General features: G+C 40.3%; 1 protein-coding gene across 1 annotated transcript in view; it reads left to right on the forward strand.

Annotated features, from left to right (window-relative positions):
- Positions 1-27043, forward strand: part of CDH8 (cadherin 8) — a 409672-nt gene that overhangs the window by 212979 nt on the left and 169650 nt on the right. The window contains exon 5 of the mRNA XM_027516392.1: positions 23810-23977. Within this exon, the coding sequence (XP_027372193.1) occupies positions 23810-23977 (168 nt within the window). The remainder of the gene's footprint in view (positions 1-23809; positions 23978-27043) is intronic.

Below are 27043 nucleotides of genomic sequence, written 5' to 3' on the forward strand. Positions count from 1 at the left end.
AAAGCCTCTTGATGAAGGTGAAAGAGGAGGGTGAAAATGTTGGCTTAAAGCTTAACATTCAGAAAATGAAAATCATGGCATCCGGTCCCATCACTTCATGGGAAATAGATGGGGAAACAGTAGAAACAGTGGCTGACTTTATTTGCGGGGTGGGGGTGGGGGTTCCAAAATCACTGCAGATGGTAACTGCAGCCATGAAATTAAAAGATGCTTGCTCCTTGGAAGAAAAGTTATGACTAACCTAGATAGCATATTAAAAAGCAGAGACATTACTTTGCCAGCAAAGGTCTGTCTAGTCAAAGATATGTTTTTTCCAGTAGTTATGTATGGATGTGAGAGTTGGAATATAAAGAAAGCTGAGCCCCAAAGAACTGATGCTTTTGAACTGTGGTGTTGGGGAAGACTCTTGAGAGTCCCTTGGATTGCATGGGAATCCAACCAGTCCATCCTAAAGGAAATCAGTCCTAAATATTCATTGGAAGGACTGATGCTGAAGCTGAAACTCTAATACTTTAGCCACCTGATGGGAAGAATTGACTCATTGGAAAAGACCTTGATGCTGGGAAAGCTTGAAGGCAGGAGGAGAAGGGGATGACAGAGGATGAAATGGTTGAATGGCATCACCGACTCAATGGACATGAGTTTGAGTAAACTCTGGGAGCTGGTGATGGATAGGGAGGCCTGGTATGCTGGAGTCCATGGGGCTGCAAAGAGTTGGACACGACTGAGGGACTGAACTGAACTGAGGCAGGGACTAAGGAGCATTTACTCTATAAATAGAGTAAAGCAAAAAAAAAAAAAAAAAAAAGGATTTAAGAATCATACTAAAGTCACATTACGATTTGTGATTATGTGTAATTTCCCATTCAGAATCTTAAATGTGATTATTTTACAATGAGCCAGGCTGTTTTATATGACCATGAGGAGCAGAAATATGGAACAGTAAATTAGTCATTTTAGTGTTCATAAGGTTAACAGGATTGCACTGGTTGGTAAATGCAAGCATAGACATAATTAGATAGATATTTTTTTTTTATATCTGGAGAGTTTCTTTAAAAGTAGTTTCCATGTGCGGTAAAATTTTATTGTGTGTGACAGAGTACTGTTGGAACTTTGCTTTCCATCCCATTAACTTTAATCATGTTGCTGTGGTATTATCTATCTTAAAAGCTACCTTTGCACTCTGACACCTGTGGATCTCTTTAAAGAAAAGAATTGAGATCACTTCATTCTGCTGTTTAATTACAAATTCATCCATGAGCTATCAAATGAAAATAATAATGTCTATATTTACATGATGAAACAAAATGCTGACTCGATTCCTTCCCTCTCATTCTCAGCAGAGTATAGATTAGCAACCCCAGACACAAATGGTAAGAACAGAAAATGCTTGCTATATACTAGGTCTTGGATAATAAAGCTAAAACATTTAGTGATTTCAAAGAACTGGCATTAAATCTCACTGGTCCTCAGTCCTCCTACAAAACCAGCTCATGTAAAGAAGTAACTTCATAATGTTCTTGTTCTCATAGGGTTAACTTTGCTTTCTCTATGATTTGAGTCAGGTCCATTGAGTTTTAGTTGAGTAGTGTTTTTAACAATCGTGTTCTACTAGCTTCACAAAATCATATTTGAAAAACCTTTCACTTTTGCGGTAACTGAACAAGAATTGTTAATAATTGGGTCCTGAGAGAATGCTTCCAAGTGTGGTACTTGTGGTACTTTTTCTCACTCTGTGTATCCCTATCTGCCATGATTTCACACTAGTTGGAAAGAAGTCACCCCAGCCTCCTGATTTCACAATAGCTGGAAGAAAGTTGCCCCACCCTCCTGATTTTACAATAGCTGGAAGGATGTTGCCCCCCTTCCTGATTTCACAATAGCTGGAAGGAAGTCACCCCAACCTCCCACCACATTCCATTTTATATTCACCAGGTCTCCCAAATTGCAGTTGCAAAATATTAGAATTGTCATAATGGTATCTATTCTGAAATGACATCACTTTCTATCACATTTGAATAGATATGGGGAAAAACAATGTTTGTCTTATTTACATTTCATATGAACTCTAAAGTAATATACCTCCTACACTCTGGAAAACAGTTTTTGAAGACTGTCATCTAAAGCACCTGAAAAATATGCTGAAAGGAGGTGAAACAGACAAACAAAAGTTCTGTGTTGTGTATAAACAGTTATAACAAAGCTAAGCCTCTGAATCACCATTGTGCTTCTCAGAGAAAAATTCCAACTGATGCCAGTGTGAGTTGGAATTTCAGAGGATACAATATGGTATGGAAAGTTTTGAATGGGAACTTTGGAATAAGAAATAAGGCTTCAGTTCAGCTTCTGTCACCAACACTCCCAAGTTGATGACCATCATTAACACGTCCTGTCCCTAAGATTCTATTCTTTATATCTTAATTGTGCATGATCATAGCTACCTTTTAGAGCTCTTGAAAGGTTAAGATTGAGATAACATATTTAGGGTGTCCAGCACCTAATTTCCTCTTAACTACTTGAGTTCCTTTACCTGCCAAAGTTAGAATCCCCACTATAGAACATTAACCCAAATACTGCCCCCTTGAGTGAAAATTGTTAACAAGCCATTGGCTTGAAAAGGAATTTGGGTGGAAAACTGAGGTTTGTTCACATTTAATATATACCAAGACCTTCGTCCACCCATATGTTCAGATTCCTGAGCAATCGAGGTGGGTGTGGAGTTTTCAGAGTCAGCCCCCATGCCCCCACCCCCCCACCACCGTTGCAGGTCCCAGTTTCTGCATTTCTGCTCCACTATTTGCAGTTGGCACATTGACAGAAGGCTGTCTTTCCCCATGCTGACTGCCAACACCTGTCTGTGAGTCAATTTGTCTGATTTTTCTGTGCAACTCATTCAATAAATGTCAAGGTGCTGAATTTTTACATGTGCAATATTTATGTAACACTGAAAATAAGCACAACAGTAATTTGATCCTAAGGTATTCAGAATGCTTCACTGGCGGAAATTAATTGTACCACGCAGCTCCCTGTTAAGTAGAGCCATACCACTCTGGCTCTTGAGCATTCCGTGGGCAGAAGTGGGGAAAGTCAGTTTGAATTAGACCTCCATGCTTCTTCAGAGGAGGTGTGCAATAGCCCTTTACTTGTCTGTGGTTATTTTTATGTGGGATTCCTCAGAGGCTTACATGGAAGAAAAGATTCATTCATGCATTGAGTCATTGAAAAATATGAAAAATGCACTGGGAGACCACTGTGTGTCAGGTATTGTTCTAGGGGCTGGATTAACATCAGGAAACTAGGAAATCCCACTTGTTTATTGTCTGTCTGGTCCCCCTAGAATATGTGTGAAAGTGAAAGTTGCTCAGTCATGTCCTATTCTTTGCAACCCCATGGACTGTAGCCTGCCAGACTCCTCTGTCCATGAAATTCTCCAGGCCAGAATATTGGAGCAGGTAGCCATTCCCTTTTCCAGGGGATCTTCCCAACCCAGGAATTGAACCCAGGTCTCCTGCATTGCAGGTGGATTCTTTACCATCTGAGCCACAGGCAGTGACTTTGATGGCTGAGTAAGGAAGAAAAGGACCAGTTTAGAGTGGTTATCATGTTGGCTTCCCTGGTAGCTCAGATGGTAAAGAATCTGCCTGCCAACACAGGAGACCCCGGTTTGATCCCATGGTCAGGAAGATTCCCTGGAGAAGGGAATGGTAACCACTCTAGGATTCTCACCTGGGGAAATCCCATAGTCAGAGGAGTCTGACAGGGTGCAGTCTATGGGGTCACAAAGAGTTGGACACAACTGAGCAACTAATACACACATTACCCTGTGAAGGCTGGTCAGGGAAGCCTCACTAATAATTTGACATTTGAGTAGAGATACCACAATGCTGTTTTTACAAATGAAGACAGCATCAAAGAGAGAAAGCCACTGGCCCACGCTCCCACGACAGTGTGCACCTGGGATACCATGGATGCTGGGGTGCCAAATGTGTGACTGTCCTTTTACAAGAAGGAGTCATGAAGATCACTCCTACCTGGTCTTAGGGTGTTTGTCAAGGTGCTGAGGGGACTGAACAGGAGGCCCCTATGTACAGTTTTAGAGTGAAAAAAGGTTAGAACAGGAACATTTTTCTAGAAAAGAGGATGCTTAATGCCTTAGAAAGTAAATTTGACAGAGAGGGTCAGGCTAGTTAGATGCTACAATAAGAGCAAAAGCATGTACAGAAAACACATTTGGTGTGATAAGTGTTATGACCAAGTGGTCCATAAAATGATAGCAAAGTGGAACTTCTCTGAGTGGTCCAGTGGTTAGGAGCCTACATTCCCAATTCAGGGGGCTGGGTTCAATCCCTGATCAGGGAACTAGATCCCACATATCCCAGCAAAGAATCCGAGTGCCGCAACTAAGACCTAATACAGCCAAATTAAAAAAAAAAAAAATGATAACAAAGTTCACCAATGGGAGAGGGTGGATTTGTATTTTATTAATAGCAGGCAATCGATCATGCTTGCCTCACTGTTTGGACTGGGAACTACTCCAGACAAGTCAGCTGCCTGTATACCTCTAACTCTTGGTGCAGTGCCTGTTTCATTTGAGATGATCTCTCCATGGCCATTGACTCAAATGACATTAGCCAAACTTCTGGAAAGATGAAGAATTGGATAGGGTGGACCCTGGTGACATGGCTTTTTTCTCTTGCCCTGTTGGGGATGGGCGAAGAAATTAGAATTATTTGGAGTGTTTTGAAAGAGTTAGAATAAATATAGAAGAGGCATATTGAAAGCCTCTAAGGAAGAAAGAAATGTTGATTTTAATTATCTTCCTCCCATTTACCTCACATGAGCCTTCTTTGGAAGTTCACTCATATCCAGAATGGACCCCTAGAAGTTGCCCATATTAACAGATTGTTTGCATCCATGAAGATAGAGAGGCTTATGAAATTTTACTTGCCTCTTAACATATAAAACAACAAAAAAGGGTTTACACTTGGAAATGGATCAGGCAAATAACTATTGAAGGATTGCCTGATAAGTTCAGAAAAGAATAGAACCATCTCCATATCTTTGGAGCGCTTTGGGGCCATTATTTGGAAATAATTGCTAGAAAAAGATAAAGGAAAAAATTACAGACTTAGTGGTCATCAGTGCAACATGGCTTCTGTCTCGGACACAATATATTTGGTTTGTTCTATAGGTTTTCAGGAAATGTGTGTCTTTAACATGGATGGATGAAAAAAACACACTAACACTTGGCACGTCAGTGCTAATGGTGAGAAATACTGGAATCTGAGTTAGGAAAGTCTGGATTCTGTCATCATTTACTAGTAGTGTGACCCTGAGTAAGTCACTTACTATGTTGTAGCACTTTGAAAGAGTAGGAAAAGTATGTCTTCCAGGCCACCTCACCCACATATCTTTGATTTAATCCTTTGATCATCTTAGAAACAAAGAGCTGGTGGTCTTTATTTAATACAGAGAAATCATAATGAGAGAGGGTAGATGACATGTTCAAAGTCAGCCAAAACATAAAGGTCAGAATTGAAGACAAATATATTCCTGTGTCCTCATACACAAACGTTTTCTCTGTATCATGTGATTTCTCTTATGTATATGGCACTCATGTTCATGGGTAGACTTTACTCCTAGAGATGGTATTTCATTTCTTATTGCACTGCATATAATGACCTGTGCAAGGAGAGAATGCAGGTTTCTCAGAATCAGCATCTTACATTCTTTGCTTTGTGAGAAGGTTAATGATGGATACACACATAAACCTCACGTCCTATAATAACCATGAGTAACTGAGAGTTTGAAGGAATCAGTCTTTGACCTACTGTGGGTACCTCTGTGGCAGAGAAGTGTTCACAGACCCCTCCAGCATGCCTAATGCTTAGCAAGAAGGAAGTGATTAGTGAGTGACAATTGAATTGCATTGACAGAGGAAGACTTTTAGAGATGATCGAGCTTTGGTACTCACTCATTCATGCCATATCCATACACACACCAAATATATAGTCTCATAATATGTAGCTTTGCTTAGATCTGTTAGAACAAAGACATTAAAAAGAAGAATATAAAAAAAAATAAAAAATAAAAAGAAGAATATATACAGTAGGGAAAGGAGTAGCAAATGGGATATGAGAAGAGATTGGTAAGAATCAGGAAGAGAGAGAGGGGAGATATATAACCTTTAAAAATTCAGAGAAGAAAAAGGAAGAGATACTTATTTGTTACAGTTTTTAAGATAGAGAATAAAAATCATAAGCCGCTTAATGTATTTGAAGAAACAGAGCTCTGATGTATTTTGACAACTGTCACTAAAGGAACGATAGATCCATAAAAATCTGCTCTTACTAACCCTCTGTGTGGTAACTCTCTATTAACGAGAACATCTACCTCACTTGCCGTTCTGTCTGGTTTTGCCTCCGGCTTGCCTCCCAGGAAGGTCAGGCAGCTTCTTGTTTATACACGTCTAATTATCTCTGTCCTGGAGGGACAGGGAGATCCATTCCCTTGTGCTCGCCTCTCTATTGTGGGGTATAATCACACCTGGATGTCAGTATTCACAAAAGTTCTGGACTAATTATAGTTAAATGTGTCCTATGTATATGAGAACCACTGATAACGAATGAATAGCTCCTGCAAGTGACATGTGTCTGTCTCATTTTTTCCCCTGCTAGTTTAGTATCACTCTGCCAGCTTTAAAAAGGAAGTAACTGGAGCCCAGAAACCCAGTGAGTTGTGAGCCTGGTTACCTGGTTTTGTGTTGTCCTGCATATTGTAATCCAACCCTTGCTTTTACACTTAGCATGTAAGGATTCCCAGGTGGCTCAGTGGTAAAGAATTTGCCTGTCAATGCAGGAGGATACGGGTTCGATCTTTGGGTCGGGAAGATCCCCTGGAGAAGGAAATGGCAACCTACTCCAGTATTCTTGCCTGGAGAATCCCATGGACAAAAGAGCGTGGTGGGCTACAGCTCACCGGGTTGCCAAGAATCGGACACCATCCAGTGACGTACACACTCACCTTACAAAGTTAGCCTCCTAGTCTGTCTTGTCCGCTGCATTCTTAAGTTCCTGAAAGAGTGTTCCATACAGACTACTCCTTGACAAACATTTGTGAAACCGCAGACTGAGTCCTTTTCAGTTATTCAGCCATCCTGCTTCTTCCTCTTTATTGTGTACAAAACAGAGCCCAGGGCGTTCTGAGCATCTGAATGGGTCCACGGATGGGAGCTGAACGACATTGACTGTACAGACCATTTTCATGCGAAGAAAATGCTTGAAAATAAAAAAGAATAAAATAAACTAAAGCCCATGATTAAAAAAAAAAAAAAAAAGGCGAAGAGGAGGGACGGGTATAGAGCTGGGGGAAGGAGGCTGACAGTGCTTCTTGTACAGACACTGATCTGATGAAGCGGGAATCACACAGCACCTTTGTCTGAGAAGAGGGGAGGAGGAGGAGGAGAATTCTATTTTGAGAGCTAATGTGAAGGAAAGGAGAGAAGTCACTCTGCCAGGAAGAAAGCCTGCAAGCCCAAAGAAGAACGTAAAAGGATTTCAAAAACAGGACTTGGGGAATGTATCAAAGGGGTCAAGGAGGGCATTGGGTTGAAAGGCACAAAAGGAGTGGTGAGGAGATTTTCCAGGGTTAGTTAGTTGCAAGATCAATGCCCCTTAAATTTTACTGAATCAACTTGGCAGGGTGTGGAGTGATTTTATTATGTGGCTCCTCTCAGGACCTGAAAATGTTTTTACTTTTGCACACGTCAACGTTTTATGAAGCTCTTTGTCTGATAAAGAAAATGAAACACAAGCATCCAACACAGTGGTAGTGTTACCGAAAGGTGGGGTCTGGCTGCTTGCTGCCCAAAAGCCAATAAACAGGCTAGATTGATGGAAAGGAAAGTTTGATTTATTTCAGATGCCAGCAACTGGGGGAGGAGGGTGGACATCTGTACAAAGGTCAACTCCCTGCGCTGACAACCAGTGGGGCCAGAGCTTTTTTAGACAGAAGGTTGGGGGTGGGGGGTGACTACATGCAGAAACAGCACAGACAGCTCTGAAAGTCATCTTCAAATTGGTCATCGGTGATCTGACCAGTGTCATCTTGATTGTTTTAGGCACAGTTAATCTTTGGTTCCAGGGTCGGTTTGTTTCCACTTCTCTGAGGCCAGTTCTTAGAACTGTGGCAGTTCATGTCGTGGGTACAGTCAGGTCATCATGTCGTTAACTTCTTCCGCCCAGTGTTTTAGTATCTATAAGACAGCTCACAGGATATGGCTCAGAATATTATCTATAACACTCGAGAAAGAACTAAAGGTTCCTGACTGTGCTTAATGAGTATATTATTATTATTATTATTTTGTCTCCTTTGCCTCTTGTCCTTTTTTTCTGCATGTTCTCAATTCTCTGATTAAACGTATTCTTTGATTAAGTTTCAGGCAAAAGGCAGGCAGTGGACATGGGGAGGTAAGGACTATGGGGTTTTGCTCCCTTTCAGTAGGAAACCCTAGAATATTTCTTTTGAGCCCATTCAAATTCCTGATTGTTACTTTGAGAGCAGCTGGGACAAGTTCTCAGCACATGTTTGATGACCATGGCAGCTATTATAATTAAAGGAAGACCCTCCTTTCCTGGCTGAAGCTTTCTCCTGGGTGTACGTGTGCCCTTCCTCCCTGTATTAAAGCAAACTGATAACCCATGTCTGGAAGCAAACTGATACCCCATGTCTCTGAAGTGCTATGTGAATGGGAACCTTCTTCATTCATACATATAGAAATCCTACATGTAGAAATCCATATATACAGTGATCCTCTGTTATTGAACACACAGTGACGCATGGGGCAAAAGTATGGGTTTATTAGCCCGAGATGTCTTTGAAAATTTGAGTTTTAGGATTTGGCTAATAGGGAAAACTTCATTAGCAATGGCAGTCACATCACCAGTGTCTGGCTTATTTTCTGTATTTTTATAGATACTTCAAATCAGGGTTAGTGAGTTCCTGGAAGTCCCCTGAGGGAAGTCTCTGAGTTGGTTTAGTACCTCTGGGTTAGAGATTACTTAAAGGGGAAGAGTGACAATTATTATTTGATGCTAACAGGCAAACTTACCATGCAGAGGAATCTGAAGTCAGTCAATGGTTAGTGACTATCTAGACCCTCCAAGGTAGCAGTAAAGAACCCACCTGCCAATGCAGGAGATATAAAAGATGAGAGTTTGATCCCTAGGTCAGGAAGATGCCCAGGAGAAGGGCATGGCAGCCCACTGTAGTAGTCTTGCCTGGAGAATCCCATGAACAAAGGAGTCTGGCAGGCTACAGACCATGGGGTTGCAAAGAGTCAGATACAACTTAGTGACTTAGCATACATGCAGATCCTTCAAAGTGTAGGAGAAAAAAGTTGATGTAACAGGAAATACAGAAAGAAATATCAGGTCTGTGACCATCTAAGCTCATAGAATATAAATAATAAGATTGCAAAAGTTCATGTGTTTTCATCTTTTAACAGGAACTGCAATAGTTACCTAGTTGGGTGGTTAAGAAAAACAAAGATAAGGTGATGGTGATAATAATTTTAATACCTATAGGGGTAAATATCTACTCTTTGCCAGTCATTACACTAAGCACCCTATATGCACATAGACTTTGCACCTGTGCAGGGCGTGGCACAAAGGAGACTCAATAAGATGTGGAGTAGTAATATTTTTACGCTGATTGATCTTCACAATCACCCAGCAATAATGTAGAATGTGATAACTACAGCAATGAGAGTGAAAGTCTCTCAGTCGTGTCTGACTCTTTGTGATCCCATGGACTATATAGTTCACGGAATTCTCCAGGTCCAAATACTGGAGTGTGTAGCTTTTCCCTTCTCCAGGGGATGTTCCCAACCCCAGGCTTGAACCCAGGTCTCATGCATTGCAGATGGATTCTTTACCAGCTGAGCCCCAAGGGAAACCCAATTATAGCAGTAGTAGTAGTAATCAGCTAATTACTATTTTATTGATGGTTAAATATTTTAGATGCATTATCTTCCTTAATAATCATTTTATGAACCCAAAAACATATGGGTAAGTACTATCTCTAGGTAATGGAGGATAAAACAGGGGCTCGATGATGTTAAAAAGTTACCCAGATTATTTATAACACCTGGAATTGAAAGGATCAGAAAAAAACCCCAGTTTCCCGTATCAAATCCTGGGCTCTGAAAACACTGTGTTCTATTTGTCCATGTCAGCAGGCTGTAATTAATATGACATGCTGTATCTGCTTGACATCTGGAGTCAGAGAATTCCTCTGAGGCATTAGAGAAATGGGGGCCACTTAGCACTGGGGGGTAGTATCAGTTCAGTTAAAATTTGTTTTGAGTACCTGTTTTTTTCTGTGAACAATGCTGCATGCTATTTCATACAACCTCAGGTGATGTTACTATCTCTGTTATTTGGATGAGGAGACTGAGGTTCCATGAGTTGAAAATAGTTTCTTAACTTTAGACTCAGGTTTCAATCTTGGCTCCATTTCTCAGTAGGCAACTACAGAGCCTGTGCTTTATCTACTCAACAACCCCCACCATTCTTGTCTGCTTAAGTCCTGAATTGCTAAGAGAAAGCATCCAGTTTTTTTTAGCGACTTTCACTTTGCTTTTTTAAACCACCCATACTTATTATACATATAATTAGTTATTGGAACTATGGCTTAAGGAAAGGATAGTGCCATCATGTTCTTCACAGAAATAATTTCACTTGATTGAGGAGTCCCAGAAGGTGTTTTCATTTAGGGGAAAAGAAATTTCATCTTAATTCTGAATAGGAATAATTGCAAGGATTTCAGTGTAACTCAGAATTGGCATTTTAAGTAGCATCAGTTATTGGCTAGCCAGTGTGTTGATGTTATAAATGGTGGTCTGTGACAACTATTTAATAGGGGAATCCGGGAGCTACAGAAGTGACAGTCCATACACTAAACTCAGTATGCACACTGTGTATAAAAATATGGAGATGGGGTATCATTGTTAATTCACTTACAACTGCTTCATATGTTATTCCATATGGATATGGAGAGAGCCATGGCTGTGATCCACATAGTGGGGAAGTTTTAAAGTTGTAGTTATTTAGTAAAAGAATATTCTGCATTATAAGACAGGAAATGCACATGTAAGGAAGCAATTTGTACACATTGAGATACTGGAATGATTTTCAATGGTCTGATTTAAGGCTTTCAAGCCCGCTGTTCTCCTAGAACAGTTTCCAAACACAAATGGGAAGGGTTGTGTACTGTAGAGGTTAATATATAAAATCTATATGGAAGAAGCTATGTCTGTCAAACAGACTCATGTTAAGATGCTATGCTTGCATAGGAGGAGACTGTTGGATAAGTAGCTAACTAGCACTATATGGAGACTTTTAATTATTTTTTTTCAAGGGAGAGTGTATTATTAATAATTCATAATTAAGACTCTACAGGCCAAGATTTGGATCCTGGCTCAGCCACAGTCTGTGACCTTGCCCATGACCTTTCTAGTTGCTGGACCACATTCAAATCCCGAATATTTATGTGTTAATACATCTTATAATTCTGGCAAATGAACTAAGTTTTCCTATGGATTACCGTAGGAAAATTTAGCTGCCATAGCTGTCCATTTCCCAGGAGAAGTAAATAACAATGCAACTTCAAAAATAGAAAAACTAAAGCATTGTTGATGAGGCATATAGATCAAAAGAATTTTTTCATGAATTCATCCTTAGCTAATTCAATTTTTGAAGTATTCCTAATATACACAGCTCATCAGCATCACATTTTTGAATAACCATGGGATTATCTGAAAATTAGAACAGTGCAGTGCAAATTTATACTGAGACATTTAATAAATAACTAACAATGTCAATTATGAAATGGGTACAGATCTAAAGAAATTATGAGAACTCCTGGCTTATTTAATTTGCAAAATACACCCACCTCACTTATGTTCTGGAAGTGCTATGCCCTTACTCTGGCAAACCAGCATCACATTAAGAAGTGGTGGGCTCTGGGCAAGGTTCAGAATAGCCCTGGAGTCTCCCTTGAACCCTAAAGGCAGCAAGACTTGGGTTTGAATCTTGATATTCTCCCCGACTTAGTGGCTCTGTAACTTTATAACTGTTTCTCAACATCTCTGGTCGCAGATACATGACCAGCCCCGGCTGATCCAGGGTATTCGAAGGAGAGATGGCATAGGCGAGGATCAGGATACAATAGCTTCAGTTAGATATTAATTAAAGATATAAAGAGTAATAGAATAAGGATAGCTCAGTAGGAAAATTCAGTGGAGAAAAGAGGCTGAGTGGCTTGGTTTACGCGGGAGACCAATAAAACTTCAAGACAAGAAGTTTGCACCACTTACGTAGGCCACAGGCGTCCTTCCGTTCTCCTGAAGGAGAGGAGACACTGAGGCCTCCCCGGTCAGATCTTAGAAGCCCAGGCAAAGTTAGTAAGCATGGTGGGTTCTGCGCTCCAGATGGAGACTCAGCCAGAGTGGGAGAGAGAGCGACATGGGGAGACCAGTATTTCGAGAAACTGATCCCAATTCTTTATTTTCCGTGGTCTACTTTTATACACTGAGATGTTATGCAAAAGTCACGCAGGGTCAGCAGTCCTGACTTTTATCAAAGTCAGGTGCTTCATACAAATGTATACAGAGGTCTTAGGGGTGTTACATCATCTTCTGGCCAGGGGGGCCTGCTGACAATTTACGACCCTCTCCTTGTGACAGCGGTCAGTCAATCAGGACATTTATTTCCCCAGGGCTGATTATTCTCAAAACAGACGCCACCCAAATAAAGTTACATTCCTACAGGGTGAGGGTGTAGTGGGTTTTAGTTAAGGAAAGAATTTACTTAGCCTAAGGTCTAACGTGATTAATATCAAAGGTTAATACTTATTCCTTCTATATATTCATTAATGTGTGTAAGGGCAGGGGGTATGGAGACTTAGCAACAAACATTGGCTCAACAAATGAAAAACCCTTCACCAACACAATTTCTAATTAGCCCACTATACTTATAGTTTTCTAACTTCTCTAAAGAACCTGTTTTTAGAGGGTTTAAAGCATCTTGTGCCTGTCACGGTTGGGAGGCTGTGAGCAATCACATGTGGCCCGATGAGCCTGTCAGGCAGGCTAGAGAACCTTCAGAGGAGTTTGTAGGTTAAAACACTCTTGTCACACCCAAGAGTTTTTATTGACTGGAGCTCTAGGTTAACTCCTTCTCCGAAAGAGGTGGTGGGGGACAGCCCCCCGTAAAGTCAGAGGTGTAGGTAAGAGCACAAAGTAGTAAAGTAGGCAGGCTCTGGTTATGGGGGTAGACGCTCGAGGATTTCCAGGGGGACTCCTGAGGCTCGATCCCGCCTTTGCGTATGTCGAGCCTCCTTCCTCATGACCTTTGCCATGGGTGGAGTACCTCACTCTGGCCCCCAACAGCAGATACATGACAATTATTAATATTTGTAAAGTTGTAATATTTGTCAAAATGAATTTGGGTGCAAATCTTGTAAAGATGTCTTTGCAAAAAATATACTTTGCGTTAGTTACATGAAAGTTACTAGTGAGGCATTATCATTTTGAAGTTGATGAGAGATGTTCTAGTACCTCTGCTGAATGTAATCTTTGTTTCTAATCTTTAAAATAACAGGTTTACTTTATTATTACCATTGAATTAATATCTAAAGTTTACTTAATGCATGTATATGTGTATATTTATAAAATGTAAATATATATGAATATGCATACCTCTGAGTGTAATATGTATACATTTATTTAAAATATATATTTACATATATCTCTATGTGTCTGTATCTATAGATCTATGCCTATTGCACTAAGTAAAGCATTTGACATTTTACCTCTCTATAATAATATCAACCTAAACTCTTATTTGGCAATTAATAACATTTTACACATGAGATTGATGAGCTGAAGGAAATTTCAGTGACCTGCCCAAAATCACATGGCTGGTAATCCTCCTAGTGAAATAAATTCTCATCTCTATAATCCCAGAGCCTCTTGTCTAACAAACGTAATCCTCTACTTTGTATTACTGAGTGCTGGGAAGTTTGGGGGTGAACCTCCAATTCCTTCACAAAACACATGAAGTTACCTTCATTTATATTCTTTGCCAAATTATTATAAGCACTTATATAAGTACAAGAATAATCATGGCATACTTTATTTTTTAAATAAAATTTGAAAATTGTTAGAAGTGTTTTGTGTTGCTACAGAATTTTTTACAATACCTGCTTAATATTTTACACATTTGATCTCAACAATCTTAACCACTAAGTTAGTTTCCCATTTTACATATTTAAATCACTTGCCTATTTAAAAATACTATACTTAAAAGTGAACATCTTAATCTAAAAACTTGAGGAGTTAGAAGAAAGGAAATATATAATTTCCTTGGAATATATTTTTAATTTAAAAAATACCAGGTCAAAATATCTAAGCAAGTTTTTAATTCCTGATACATTAAACCCATTAGCTTTCTAGTATATTTTGCAGAAGCACCAGAAATATGTGAGAATCATTTCTCCAAATCCCGACCATTCTGTCTACATATCTATCGATCTGCCTATCCGCCTATCACCTATCTAATTCCTAAGTTATTGGTCACAAGGGGAGTAAACGCAGGTTTTTCTGAGCTGTATAAAGGATAAACACTTTTCTAGTGTCTTACTTTCTCTTTTGTATATCTGTGCAGGTTTGGCATTACTGAAGTTATTGTATCAAAGCTACTGTTCTATGACAGGGTGGGCATCTATTGAAGGGTCTCTGGTTGTATGCACTTCACCCCTCATAACTGGCAGCATGTGGTACAAATTCCGTAGGTAGTGGAAAGTATGGGTACAGTGTATGACCCCCCCTGAAAAAGAATTGATCCCTGATGAATTTGTTCCACTTAACCTCATAATTGAAAGACACTTTTTCACAGCTCGTAAGATGATAATTGCACGTTATATTGGCAAGAGTTTGGGGGAATAACAAAGCTAGTGGTTTCATAACTAGGATAATGTGTTCAACAAGTCTTATTCAAATGGGAGTTTAGCACAGAATTTTATATCAACTGCAATCTTTAAGCAGAACAATCTGGGAGACCCGTAAAGAGTGAATTACAGTAATCAGCCTTCAAAATGACAAAGGAGTTAATCAGCATCTCCGTGCCTTTCTCATGAAGCCTCTCAATCTGGTGATATCACAGAAATTATAAAAGGAAATCTTCGTGACGGGTACAAAATGCTTCTCAAATGATAACACCAAAGACAATGGAAAGAAAAAAAAAAAGACTCAAGCTTTAAATTTTTGAGATGACTGAATTCTAATCAGAAGTCCTCCCTGAATGATGAGACCATAAGGAACAGCTGTTTAGTACTTGGGAAGAACTTAGGCCAGGCAAGGATTTAAATTCTTCAACTTCTGCGCTAGGGAAATCTCCGTTTGACTGAATAGAGTTAAGATAAAAACTACGTCTTTTAAATACGAAAGAATCAAGCACATCAGTCTATTCACAGTAGGGTCGTGAATGCCAGCTTCAGAACAAGATGATTCCCTCTTTTCCATGTTAATCCTCCTGCTGGCATTCACCTCCAATCTTGTATCTTCCCAACCCCACTCCCAGGGCCAGGTTCAAAATCTCCGTTGAATTCAATTCACAGAGAATGGACTATTCTCATTAATTGAATTTTCTGATGAGATTAGATTTTCACAATGGAGTTCCAGGGAAGCACTTGCAGAATGTGTCAGCATTCCTGTTTCTGAGTCAACTCTACAGTTAATGTGATCAAGGGTCCAGCAGGCCAGGGTATCAAATGCAGATCATTCTACTCCAAATGTCAGAGCCTCCCATTTTCAAGGGAAAGAAAACATATTCCAGGAAGTTCTGTGATTTTTCCCAAGGGTAACGAGTCAAGGCATCTAAGTCTAAACCCTAGAGCTATGTATGCTTCAGCTGGAAATTTACAAAAGGCAAAGACAAAAGTTTTAACCGTTTGTATTGTATCAACTCCAAGTCATATGCTGAAGTTACCATGCTTAGAACAACTAAATCTATTTTCTTTTTTGTGAGGTTACTTACCAAATGCTTACATTAAGGAGTTTTACTAATAATGTGAAGCAGAAAGCATACTACTGAAGAAAACATACACTTGCCAAAAAAAAAAAAATTAATTGAAAACTCTAATTTGTTGCCAATATGATGTAATGGAACTTTAAGGATAGTATTTAAGCTTGTGAACACATCACTGGGCACTGAACATTCGGAAGTGGAAGTACATGGGGAGACATGGACACTACTTTTGCTTGATCACTACTTTGAAAAAGAGGAACACAATCTATGTTTTGGGTGAAAGGAAGGAATTTAACATGAGTACCATTCAAAGATATTTAAATTTTGGCAAAAGGGATCTCTTCTCTGACTTCTTAACAATCACAGTTGAAAATGGATAAAAATGCCATTTAAATAATTGAGGATTGTAGTCCAGCAGCGGCCACAGGATTGGAAAATGTCAGTTTTCATTCCAATCCCAAAGAAGGGCAATGGCAAAGAATGTTCATACTACCGCACAATTGCACTCATCTCACATGATAGCAAAGTAATGCTCTAAACTCTCCAAGCCAGGCTTCAACAGTACATGAATTGCGAACTTCCAGATGTTCAAGCTGGATTTAGAAAAGGCAGAGGAACCAGAGATCAAATTGCCAACATGCATTGGATCATCGAAAAAGCAAGAGAGTTCCAGAAAAACATCTATTTCTGTTTTATTGACTATGCCTAAACTTTTGATGGTGTAGATCAAAACAAAGTGTGGAAAATTCTGAAAAAGATGGGAATACCAGAACACCTGACCTGTCTCCTGAGAAATCTATATGCAGGTCAAGAAGCAACAGTTAGAACTAGACATGGAAAAACAGACTGATTCCAAATTGGGAAAGGAGTACATCAAAGTTGTATATTATCATGCTGCTTATTTAACTTATATGCCCAGTACATCATGCAAAAGGCCAAGCTGGATGAAGCACAAACTAGAATCAAGATTACCTGGAGAAATATCAATAACCTCAGATACGCAGATGACACCACCCTTGTGGCAGAAAATGAACTACTACAGAGCCTCTTGATGAAAGTGAAAGAGGAGAGTGAAAAAGCTGGCTTAAAAGTCAACATTCAGAAAACTAAGATCAAGGAATCTGGTCCCATTGCTTCATGGCAAATAGATGGGGAAACAGTGGAAACAGCGGAAACAGCAAGAAACTTTATTTTCTTGGGCTTCAAAATCACTGCAGATAGTGACTGCAGCCATGAAATTAAAAATGCTTGCTCCTTGGAAGAAAAGCTATGTCCAACTTAGAAAGCATATTAAAAAGCAGAGACATTACTTTGCCAACAAAGGTCCATCTAGTCAAACCTATGGTTTTTCCAGTAGTCATATATAAATGTGAGAGTTGGACTATAAAGAAAGCTGAGTGCCAAAGAATTGATGCTTTTGAAGTGTGGTGTTGGAGAAGACTCTTGAGAGTCCTTGGACTGCAAGGAGATCCAACCAGTCCATCCTAAAGGAAAGCAGTCCTGAATATTCACTGGATGGACTGAGGCTAAAGTTGAAACTCCAATATTTTGGCCACCTAATGCAAAGAACTGACTCATTGGAAAAAACCCTGATGTTGGGAAAGATTGAAGACAGGAGAAGGGGATCACAGAGGATGAGAAGTTTGGATCACATCTCTGACTCGATAGACATGAGTTTGAGCAAGCTCCAGGAGTTGGTGATGGACAGGGAGGCCTGGTGTGCTGCAGTCCATGGGGTTGCAAATAGTAGAACATGACTGAGCAACTGAACTGAACTGTAGTCACTTTTAGTCTTCACATTTCCAAATTTCTGACTTCTCAAATGGGAGAGGAAAAATCACTTATGACTATATTTTTTTGTTCTGTATTTGGTGATTTTTACAAAATATTTATTTACCTTATTTCTTTATTTATTTGGTTGTGCTGAGTCTTAGTTGTGGCATATGGGATCTTTAGTGGCAGCATGCAAACTCTTAACTGAGGCACAAGGAATCTGGTTCCCTCACCGGAGACTGAACTTGGGCCTCCCTGCAATGGGAACGGGGAGTCTTAGCAACTGGACCACCAGGAAAGACCCTGGTGATATTTAATACCAAGCAATTTTTGAAGTATAGAAGTCCTCTATCTTGTCCACAAAAGAAATGGCTTAAAGCTACTAATACTTGGGAGAATAGATGCACCAAAGCAAATAGTTCAGGGGAGAAGTAGTAGAAGGAAGAAACGTTTATGACAGTTTGTAAGCTTCTATTGTAGAAGGTATTTTTCCTTTCAACATCTTGCTGTATCTATGCCCCTGGAATGATCTGCCTTTTGAATAGGAATAGAAGAAATTAAGTAACATGTATAGATATGCCCCAACACAAGGAGAAAAATAGAAGGACCAAAGACACTTGTGGTTTTTCTTATCCTTGTGTCTTTATGGCCACAAAGTAGCAGGAGAAATGTTCCAGAAATTCTATCTTGGATTTTCTAATGAGCTGCTGCTAGTCGTAAGGTTGAGACTGGAGGCAGTAGGCTCAGGCAAAACAAAGCCTGTTCATTACACTGTTTGTACCGAAGCCAATTAAGTGTGTGGCAGGCCCTAAGGACACTGGAGACACTCCCTGCTTACCTTAACACATCAAGAAATCTGCTCCCAATGTCCTACAAGAAAAGAAGGTGTGAAAACTCCCAGGTGTACAGCCTCCCAGATGGGTCATCCTGAGCAACTGACTTAACTGAATAGCTGTTCTCATGTTACAGATAAGGAAACAAACACTTGTTTTGCTCTCTCAAGGAGCAGTCCTTTGGATGGCAATTTATAATTACACTGACGTACTTTTGACCTGTAGATGTCTGTAAGAATGACATGGTGGAAACATGTTTGGCACTTGGCTAAAGAACAGTATCTTAACTGTATTTTTTAGGGCCTGGTATGAGTCGGGTGTTTCAGGAGAGTTGAGTGAGGGAAGTACTGAGAAAAGTGTGGGCTGACTGAGAGCTATCAAGGGGTAGGGAGGCCCCCAAGGCCAGCAGCAGAAGTGCTAATACCATTCCTAGATCTGAAGGGTTGAGGGAAGGAAGCTGCTCATGGACACTAGAGTTTTGCTCTGAAAACTCCCCAAGATAACTGTAGATGCCCAAGTGTGATTGAGGTACTGCGTGATCTAGAACCTCACCCTTCTCCAGTCTCCATATCTCCTTGGGTAATGTATCTTGGTGGAGTCCAACACGAAGCCAGCAAGTAAGTGCATCCATTCCATAGTGGTCACTCTCCCATGCCAAGAACAGGTGGACAGTGCTGGAGAGTGGATCTGGAAGAGCAGCTGGGGATTGTTCAGCACGCTAACCACTATCCAGAAAAGCTTTAAATAGATGTTGTTTGGTGTGTATATGTTAACCCCAATCTCCCAATTCATCCCCCTTCTTCCTCCCTGCCATGTCCACTCATTTGTTCTCTACATCTGTGTCTCTATTTATGTTTCACATTAAGATCATCTATACCTTTTTTCCTAGATTCCATGACAGTCTCTGGGTCCAGACATGACTAACTAGTGAGGACCTAATGTGTAGCACAGGGAACTCTACTCAATGCTCTGTGATGACTTAATGGGAAGGAAATCCAAAAGAGAGGAGATGTATGTATATGTGTAGCTGATTCACTTTGCAGTACAGCAGAAACTAACACAACATTGTGAAATAATCATACTCCAGGAAAAACTGATTAAAAGAATAAATTGTGATTAGGAATCCAAAGGGTGAAGGAAAACTGCTCTTTGACAAAACTGCCGATTTCTGTCTCATAGTCTTCAGTTCAGTTCTGTTCAGTCACTCAGACGTGTCCGACTCTTTGCGACCTCATGAACTGCAGCACGCCAGGCCTCCCTGTCCCTCACCAACTCCTGGAGTTCACCCAAACTCATGTCCATTGAGTTGGTGATGCCATCCAGCCATCTCATCCTCTGTTGTCCCCTTCTCCTCCTGCCCCCAATCCCTCCCAGCATCAGAGTCTTTTCCAATGAGTCAACTCTCTGCATGAGGTGGCCAAAGTACTGGAGTTTCAGCTTTAGCATCATTCCTTCCAAAGAAATCCCAGGGCTGATCTCCTTCAGAATGGACTGGTTGGATCTCCTTGCAGTCCAAGGGACTCTCAAAGGTCTTCTCCAACACCACAGTTCAAAAGCATCAATTCTTCAGCGCTCAGCTTTCTTCACAGTCCAACTCTCACATCCATACATGACCACTGGAAAAACCATAGCCTTGACTAGACGGACCTTTTTTGGCAAAGTAACGTCTCTGCTTTTCAATATGCTATCTAGTATGGTCATAACTTTCCTTCCAAGGAGTAAGCGTCTTTTAATTTCATGGCTGCAATCACGATCTGCAGCTATGAGTCTTAGAATCCCCTTAATGGATAGCTGATTCTTATTTCCATTTAACAGGACAGGTGATCCCGGGAGTTTACTAAATTGTTCATGGTCACAAAGCTAGTAAGTGTGAGGGTAATGTGAGAAACCGAACTTGCTTCACTTCAGTAGGAGAGAGCACTTATAAGGGACCTCTAACTTGTCAATAGATGCACATCATAGATAGTATGAAGCTGTATACCTTGATGGTGGAGGACATCAACATTTCTGTAATAAGTGGAAACCCAGGGAACCCTTCTTGTCCCATTAAAGCAAGGCCATCCATCATGATGCTTCACTCACATTCTGATACAACTCAAAGACACTGACCTAGGTATGCTAAAATCAACTGAGCATCAAAATTGTTTTAATTCCCGGTGTCTGAGAGACATCACAGTTTTTAAAAAAAAATTATTCTCTAATGATATATTTTTTTTAAATGATGAGGATAATATACACCGATCTTCTCAGTCTCTGAGAGAGTTGTAAACATTCTTTCATTGGAGTAACCTGAGAGGATTAATGTGTAGATCTCAATCCATCAACTTCTTTGAAAAAAGTTGCTGTCTTCCTTGAGGAATTATATCACTTTTCTCTGGTTAGTGGAAACTATACATGACATTCCAAAGTCGAGTGGTTGGCTTTAATTCATAATGACTTTAAACTGTGATGGTACCTCAACTTTACAAGCTACAAGTTACTCCTGTAACTATCATGGGAGTAAAACCATTTTATAATCCTTCTTACTGGAATTGGTCCCAGACTCAGGATATTCTGAGTCATGTAAATATGCATCCATAGCAGAGTAGCCACATTGGCATCTTCTCATACTAATGATAAGGTTCCCTTATTGTTGTTCTTACTATCTTTTGCCTAGATGTTTATTTTCTCCTCAAAAATGCCTCACAGTGATCCAAATTGGAATGGTTGCTGTATTTCTAATTTTTCTCCCTTCAGTTTTTGTTCATAAAGGTATGACTTATTGAATTATTTTTTTTTCTTTTTTTTTTTTTTTTTGTGGGAGAAGGGGGAGAAAGACCCAGGTGAGGGGCAAAGAGGTGGAGGGATGGGGGGTGCAGGATGGGGGAGAGTCTGGGAGTGGGTGAAGAGAAGACAGCCAAGAAAACTGACAAAAGAGAGGAGACGGTCAGAGAGTGAGAGACCCAGAGAGGGAAAGTTGGAGTGAGAACAGGAGGGAGAGAGTGAGATCCGGAGAGAGACTGACAGACGGAACAGGTAGACTGCTGGAGAGAGTGGGCTCCACGGACACTGCGGGGAGGGGGCGAGGGACCCTGACCAACAGAGACACAGAAAGACAGAGACCAAGATGGAGAAGACAGGAGGCCCAGCTGAAAGGGGCCAATCAATAAACCAAGACATGGTCAGGCTGTGCGGAAACGGAAAACCAGAAGGTGGGGGGAGAGAGAAAGAGACGGATGGAGTCAAGGACAGAAAGACCCCGAGCCCCGAGCAGACCAAAGGGGAAGGGAGGAGTGACGGGGAGCCATCGCTGGGGGCTGGGGCCCCTCCTGGCCCACCGCTCCCCACCCCTCCTCTCAGAGGACCTCCCCTCTCCGCGTTCCTGCCTGAATTATTAATATATTAAGATATGGTCAAGTCCTAAAATGAATTTTCATATTGAAAGATATTATTTTGTTACTATCCATATTTCTAAATAGGCAGGGCTGTCCAGTTGAGTGCTCCCTAAATGGGCAACTCTGATATAAAGGTGGTTTCAAGGTCAAATAAAGTGCAGAAGAACTCACATCTTTTCCCAGAGCCTGCTCATTGCCTGAATGGATTAGATTTCCCTGGACACTCTTGTTCCTCAGCTGCTACTTGAGTGATTCAGGGACTTGAACTTCTTGCAAACCTTTTGCAGATAGATGATTTAATTAAGAGCATATGAGTCCAGAAAAACAGAATTACAACTTCAGACATCCTTACCTTGAATTGAACATGTGTAATGTCCCTGAGGTTAGAAGTGAGAGGCAAATTGTCTTTAATTCAGAGATTTTTTTTTACTTGGTCCTGAGAGGTAACTCATTTACTCAACAGGAATATTCTGAGCTAGTCACAAACATTTTTATCATGGGCCTTTAGCAATATGGCGGCAGGGGATCTTATGACTGAGTTAAGTAAAAGTGTAGGACACAGAAAAATAGCAATCTCCATTAATATGGGAATGCCTGCATTACTCATTGTACATTAATTAATGAAGAATTATACAGCTATGAGAAGTAATGAGTTGAGCCTCTAACCATTGACAAGACCTCAAAAATATCCATTGTGTGAAAAAAGAAAGCCTCAGAACAATGACTATACTGTGATCACATTTGTGGTTAAATGTTCATATGTACATTTGCACATTTGTATGCATATATATATATATATATATATGAAAATGTACATATCAAAATGCTAGAGATATTTATCTATGAAAAGAGGTATGAGGGTAGGGAGAGGGCAAAATGAAGATTTTTCAAAATAACTTCAGGAGTACCTACACTGATCTTTGAATCTTTAACAAGAATATTAAATGACTAGTGAAATATACTGAGAAGCAGAAAGATAGAACTCTGAAAATATATCAGAAAAAAATAGTTCACGTTTTAGAACTGATACTACATTATTTACATGATTTTGTGTTTACCCCCTTTTCTATTTTCTCTATCTTTCTGTTTCTATAAAACATTTATTACTTTTACAATAGTCATGATGTAACTAAACAATTAAAATATAAATGTAGTTGAACAATGCCTGGACTTAGACACTTGCCTATATTAATTCTGATTGGCATTTTATTCATCTGAGTTGATTCTCATAATGCATTTATTTCTTTCATCTCTGATGTATTTGTGAGCCTTAGAATAATTTATCTTTGACCTCGGAGCCTTCCAGCTATTTGTGTATTTACTTCTCTTGTAGGGGAATTGGAGTCTGTGATAAATTGAAGGATTCTTTCACTTCCAGGGTTTTCCTGGGTAGATGAATCTATGTTATGATTTATACTTTAATTTGGTAGGCAAGAGTATGCCATTCAACTTACTTTCTAATGTACATTTTTATAAGTTCTTTTTTATACATTATAAAATGTACTTTTGCAAGTAATCCACTAATGTCTATGACTACAGTCTTTCTCAGTGTTGGCATCAGAGATGCACACCAGCTAAATGTCAAAAGAAAACAGAAAATTATCTGAGTGGGGATCTGTGGTATATGCATGTGTTTCTGTATGTGTGCATGAGTGTGTGCACGTGTGTGTGTGTGTGTGATTCACACATTCATTTTTGAATGAGCTGTCTGAAAGTCATTCTCCCATTTTCTTCCCCTCAGCAATTATAAAAACTGCCCTTCCCAATATGGACAGAGAAGCCAAGGAGGAGTACCTGGTCGTTATTCAAGCCAAAGACATGGGGGGACACTCGGGGGGCCTGTCTGGCACCACAACGCTTACAGTGACCCTCACTGACGTGAACGACAATCCTCCAAAATTTGCCCAGAGTAAGTGAATTCCCTGTGTTGCATGAGCATCTCTGTATGATGTTTTCATTTGAATCTATGAAAACTAGATTCAATGAAAAATCTAATTTTCAGTCATTTGAAAAACTGATAGCAATCACTGAGTGCCTCTGACGTGCAAGGTAGAATAAACCCATGTATATAGGAGACTACCCGTGCTATCATTTGGAGCCCACATGTATCCTCACTTTACAGATTTCAAAGCATATATAAGAACATTTTCGAATATTAAACATAAAGTAAATATCACAGCTGAGTATTAGAACCAGCAAGCCTGGATGCAAAGATTTGTGCTTATTTCTCTAGTCCAGGGTAGTCCTGTGAAGAAAACTGGAGAGAATGATTGAAACGCACCTCAGGTATTGCTCTATCAATAGTCCCACTTGTTCTATAAAAGAAACTAAATCTCTAGAGCCTGAGGTGGAGAAGGCAGATATACAGTACACTTGCTGCAAAATATATACTCCTCCTTCCAGTGGCTGGCGGGACATCAATGATCACCGACTCTCCCAGTGCCTGTGAAAGCTGTGCTCGGCCTCCTAAACCTCGCAACAGCAATTGAGGCAGCCACCATCAGTGAATCAGGAAGACGATCATTATTTGCCAACTTTCCTGTACTCTCATAGAAACCTTTCCTTCTGTGCATTTTGGCAAGGGATCTTCTATTAGAGAGATGATTTAGGAAGAGCTTTCTGACATGAGAGCCTTAAATTGAGAGAAATGAATGATGAGTAGGAATTGGGAACAAGGTGAAACCATGAAAGGGAGGATGGACATTGCAACTGGAGGAAATAGATGCCCAAAAGTCCTGTGAAGAAGGGTATGTGGCCCTGAATGAGAATTGAAAAAATTCCACTACAGCTGGAGCACAGTCTGGAGAGCTAGGTTAGGCAGGGAGTCAGTCATCCTTGGATCTGTAGGCCATTTTAAGTACCATGATCTTTATCCTAATATCGCTGCTGCTGCTAAGTCACTTCAGTCGTGTCCGACTCTGTGCAACCCCATAGACGGCAGCCCACCAGGCACCCCGTCCCTGGGATTCTCCAGGCAAGTACACTGGAGTGGGTTGCCATTTCCTTCTCCAATACATGAAAGTGAAAAGTGAAAGTAAAGACCCTCAGCAACCCCATGGACTGCAGCCTTCCAGGCTCCCTCCTCCTAATATCGCTAGGAAGTCATTAAAATATTTTAAGTTGTAGGTTGAATAATAGGATTTGATTTTAAGGAAATCAGAGAAAATGGAAGCTGGCCTTCTTCCAGAGTCTTTTCCACACTGCAGCCAGGTAAAGGATGCTAGAAATCATTCACATAAAAGGTGATGAAAGCCCTGGCAAGCAGGGTCGATCGTGTGGGAATGGAGGGAAGTGATAGATGTTTGAGGGCTAATGTTAACAACAGTCTAAGGGTAGACTGCGCTTTCAGTCGAGGATGCAAGTTACCCTCTTCCTGACATGAGAGATCAGCTGCCTGCTGGTGCTCTTTGCTGGGATAGAAAATACTTTAGGAAAACCACGGTTTTTGAAGAGAGAGAGAGAGAGAGAGAGAGAGAAACCAGATGAGGGAGAAGGAGAGTGAGAGAGGGAGAGACAGAGACAAGGCTTGGAAATGACACATTTGAGGTGCTTTGGAAAAATTCTCTGCAAAAATGCCAAGGTAGAAAGAACAAGAAATACTGCATTTCATTAAGCATGTGAGAATATCCACATCTGGCCATTCATAAATCAGACAACAATGCAACCCTTTTTAAGCCGAAATGACGGAAATTAAAAACGCTGTCTCTTGCATCTTTCCCCCGATTCTTTTATTCTCTTTTCAGTTGCCATTATAGTTAATACACTAGCATGCAACTCCTCTTTCTCAGAAAATTATTGTTTCAATTGCACAGTAGCCTATGAGTTTCACAAGTGTTTCCTCTCTTAGAAGTAATAATGATTAACTATGATCACACTGAAAGGGATGATGAGAGTAGGAAGAATAACAGTGGATAATGAAACGTGTCACTGGCTCGATTTCTCAAAGCTTCCTGTTGCAGGGCTGGCAGTAAGGTGAGGCCCCATGCTGTCTTATTTACCTAATAAGCACATCTTGAGGAATCATCACAAGACCTTACCTGAAATATAAAGTTGGAAGGAAATGGAATCATTACTGATTATGGGGGGAGTGGGAGACTTGTGCTTGACATGATGATTTTTGGTGCCTACCTTGTGAAAAAACTGTTTTGTTCCCTAGTCCCATAATATTATGATTTTAAGAGGCATTTTGATTCCATCATTAGATAAAAGTGTGCCACTGCCATTAGAAAATTTTTCCCTCATAAGAAGTTATCCTTATATACTGGGTACAATGAGGCCTTAGTTTATCCAAGGGACTCAATGATTGAGTTCAAAATAGACTCAGGTAATGTTCTCTAGATTTAATTTTTCCTTTCGGGATTATGGTCCATTGAACGTTTATTTCCCCTTGTTCTCGTTACATGGGGACTACAACTTCCTGGTTGCCTGGATTTGGATTCCCCAGAAACAGGCACTGAGACAAGAATTTGATTATAAGTGGTTTATCTTGGAGATGATCCAAGAAAGGCCAGTTTGGAAGTGAGAATGTGAGGGAGGGGAGGCCAGAAAGCCAATGCTGTGTATTCTCAAGCCAGCTACCACTGAAGAAACTGGAGCTCCATCCCTTTGGGGATACCCTGGCACCCTGTAAATAAACAAAAGGAAAGAACAAGCTTAAGACTATCCTGCCAGAGAGGTGATGGAGCCAGGGATTTTATATAGTAAGTTGTGTGAGTCTTTGAGGGGTGTTAATTTTCTGAGAGTTCTAGCCTGACAGGCAATGGGCAACATGGGTTCTGAAGGCCAAAGGAAACCCTCAGAAGTTGGCTGTTGGCTAGAGGATATGAGTGACTGAAGTGGTTACTACCAGAGGTTAGGGCTTGGGGTACCAGCAGCTTCCCCTACACCAATGAGAGCGAATGGCACCGGTGCAACAGTCAAAGTGATCTGAATAAAAAAAGAACTGATATAACTAATTAGACACATTGTCCTGCCT

This window comes from Bos indicus x Bos taurus, chromosome 18, assembly GCF_003369695.1.
Source record: "Bos indicus x Bos taurus breed Angus x Brahman F1 hybrid chromosome 18, Bos_hybrid_MaternalHap_v2.0, whole genome shotgun sequence".
Lineage (NCBI taxonomy): Eukaryota > Metazoa > Chordata > Mammalia > Artiodactyla > Bovidae > Bos > Bos indicus x Bos taurus.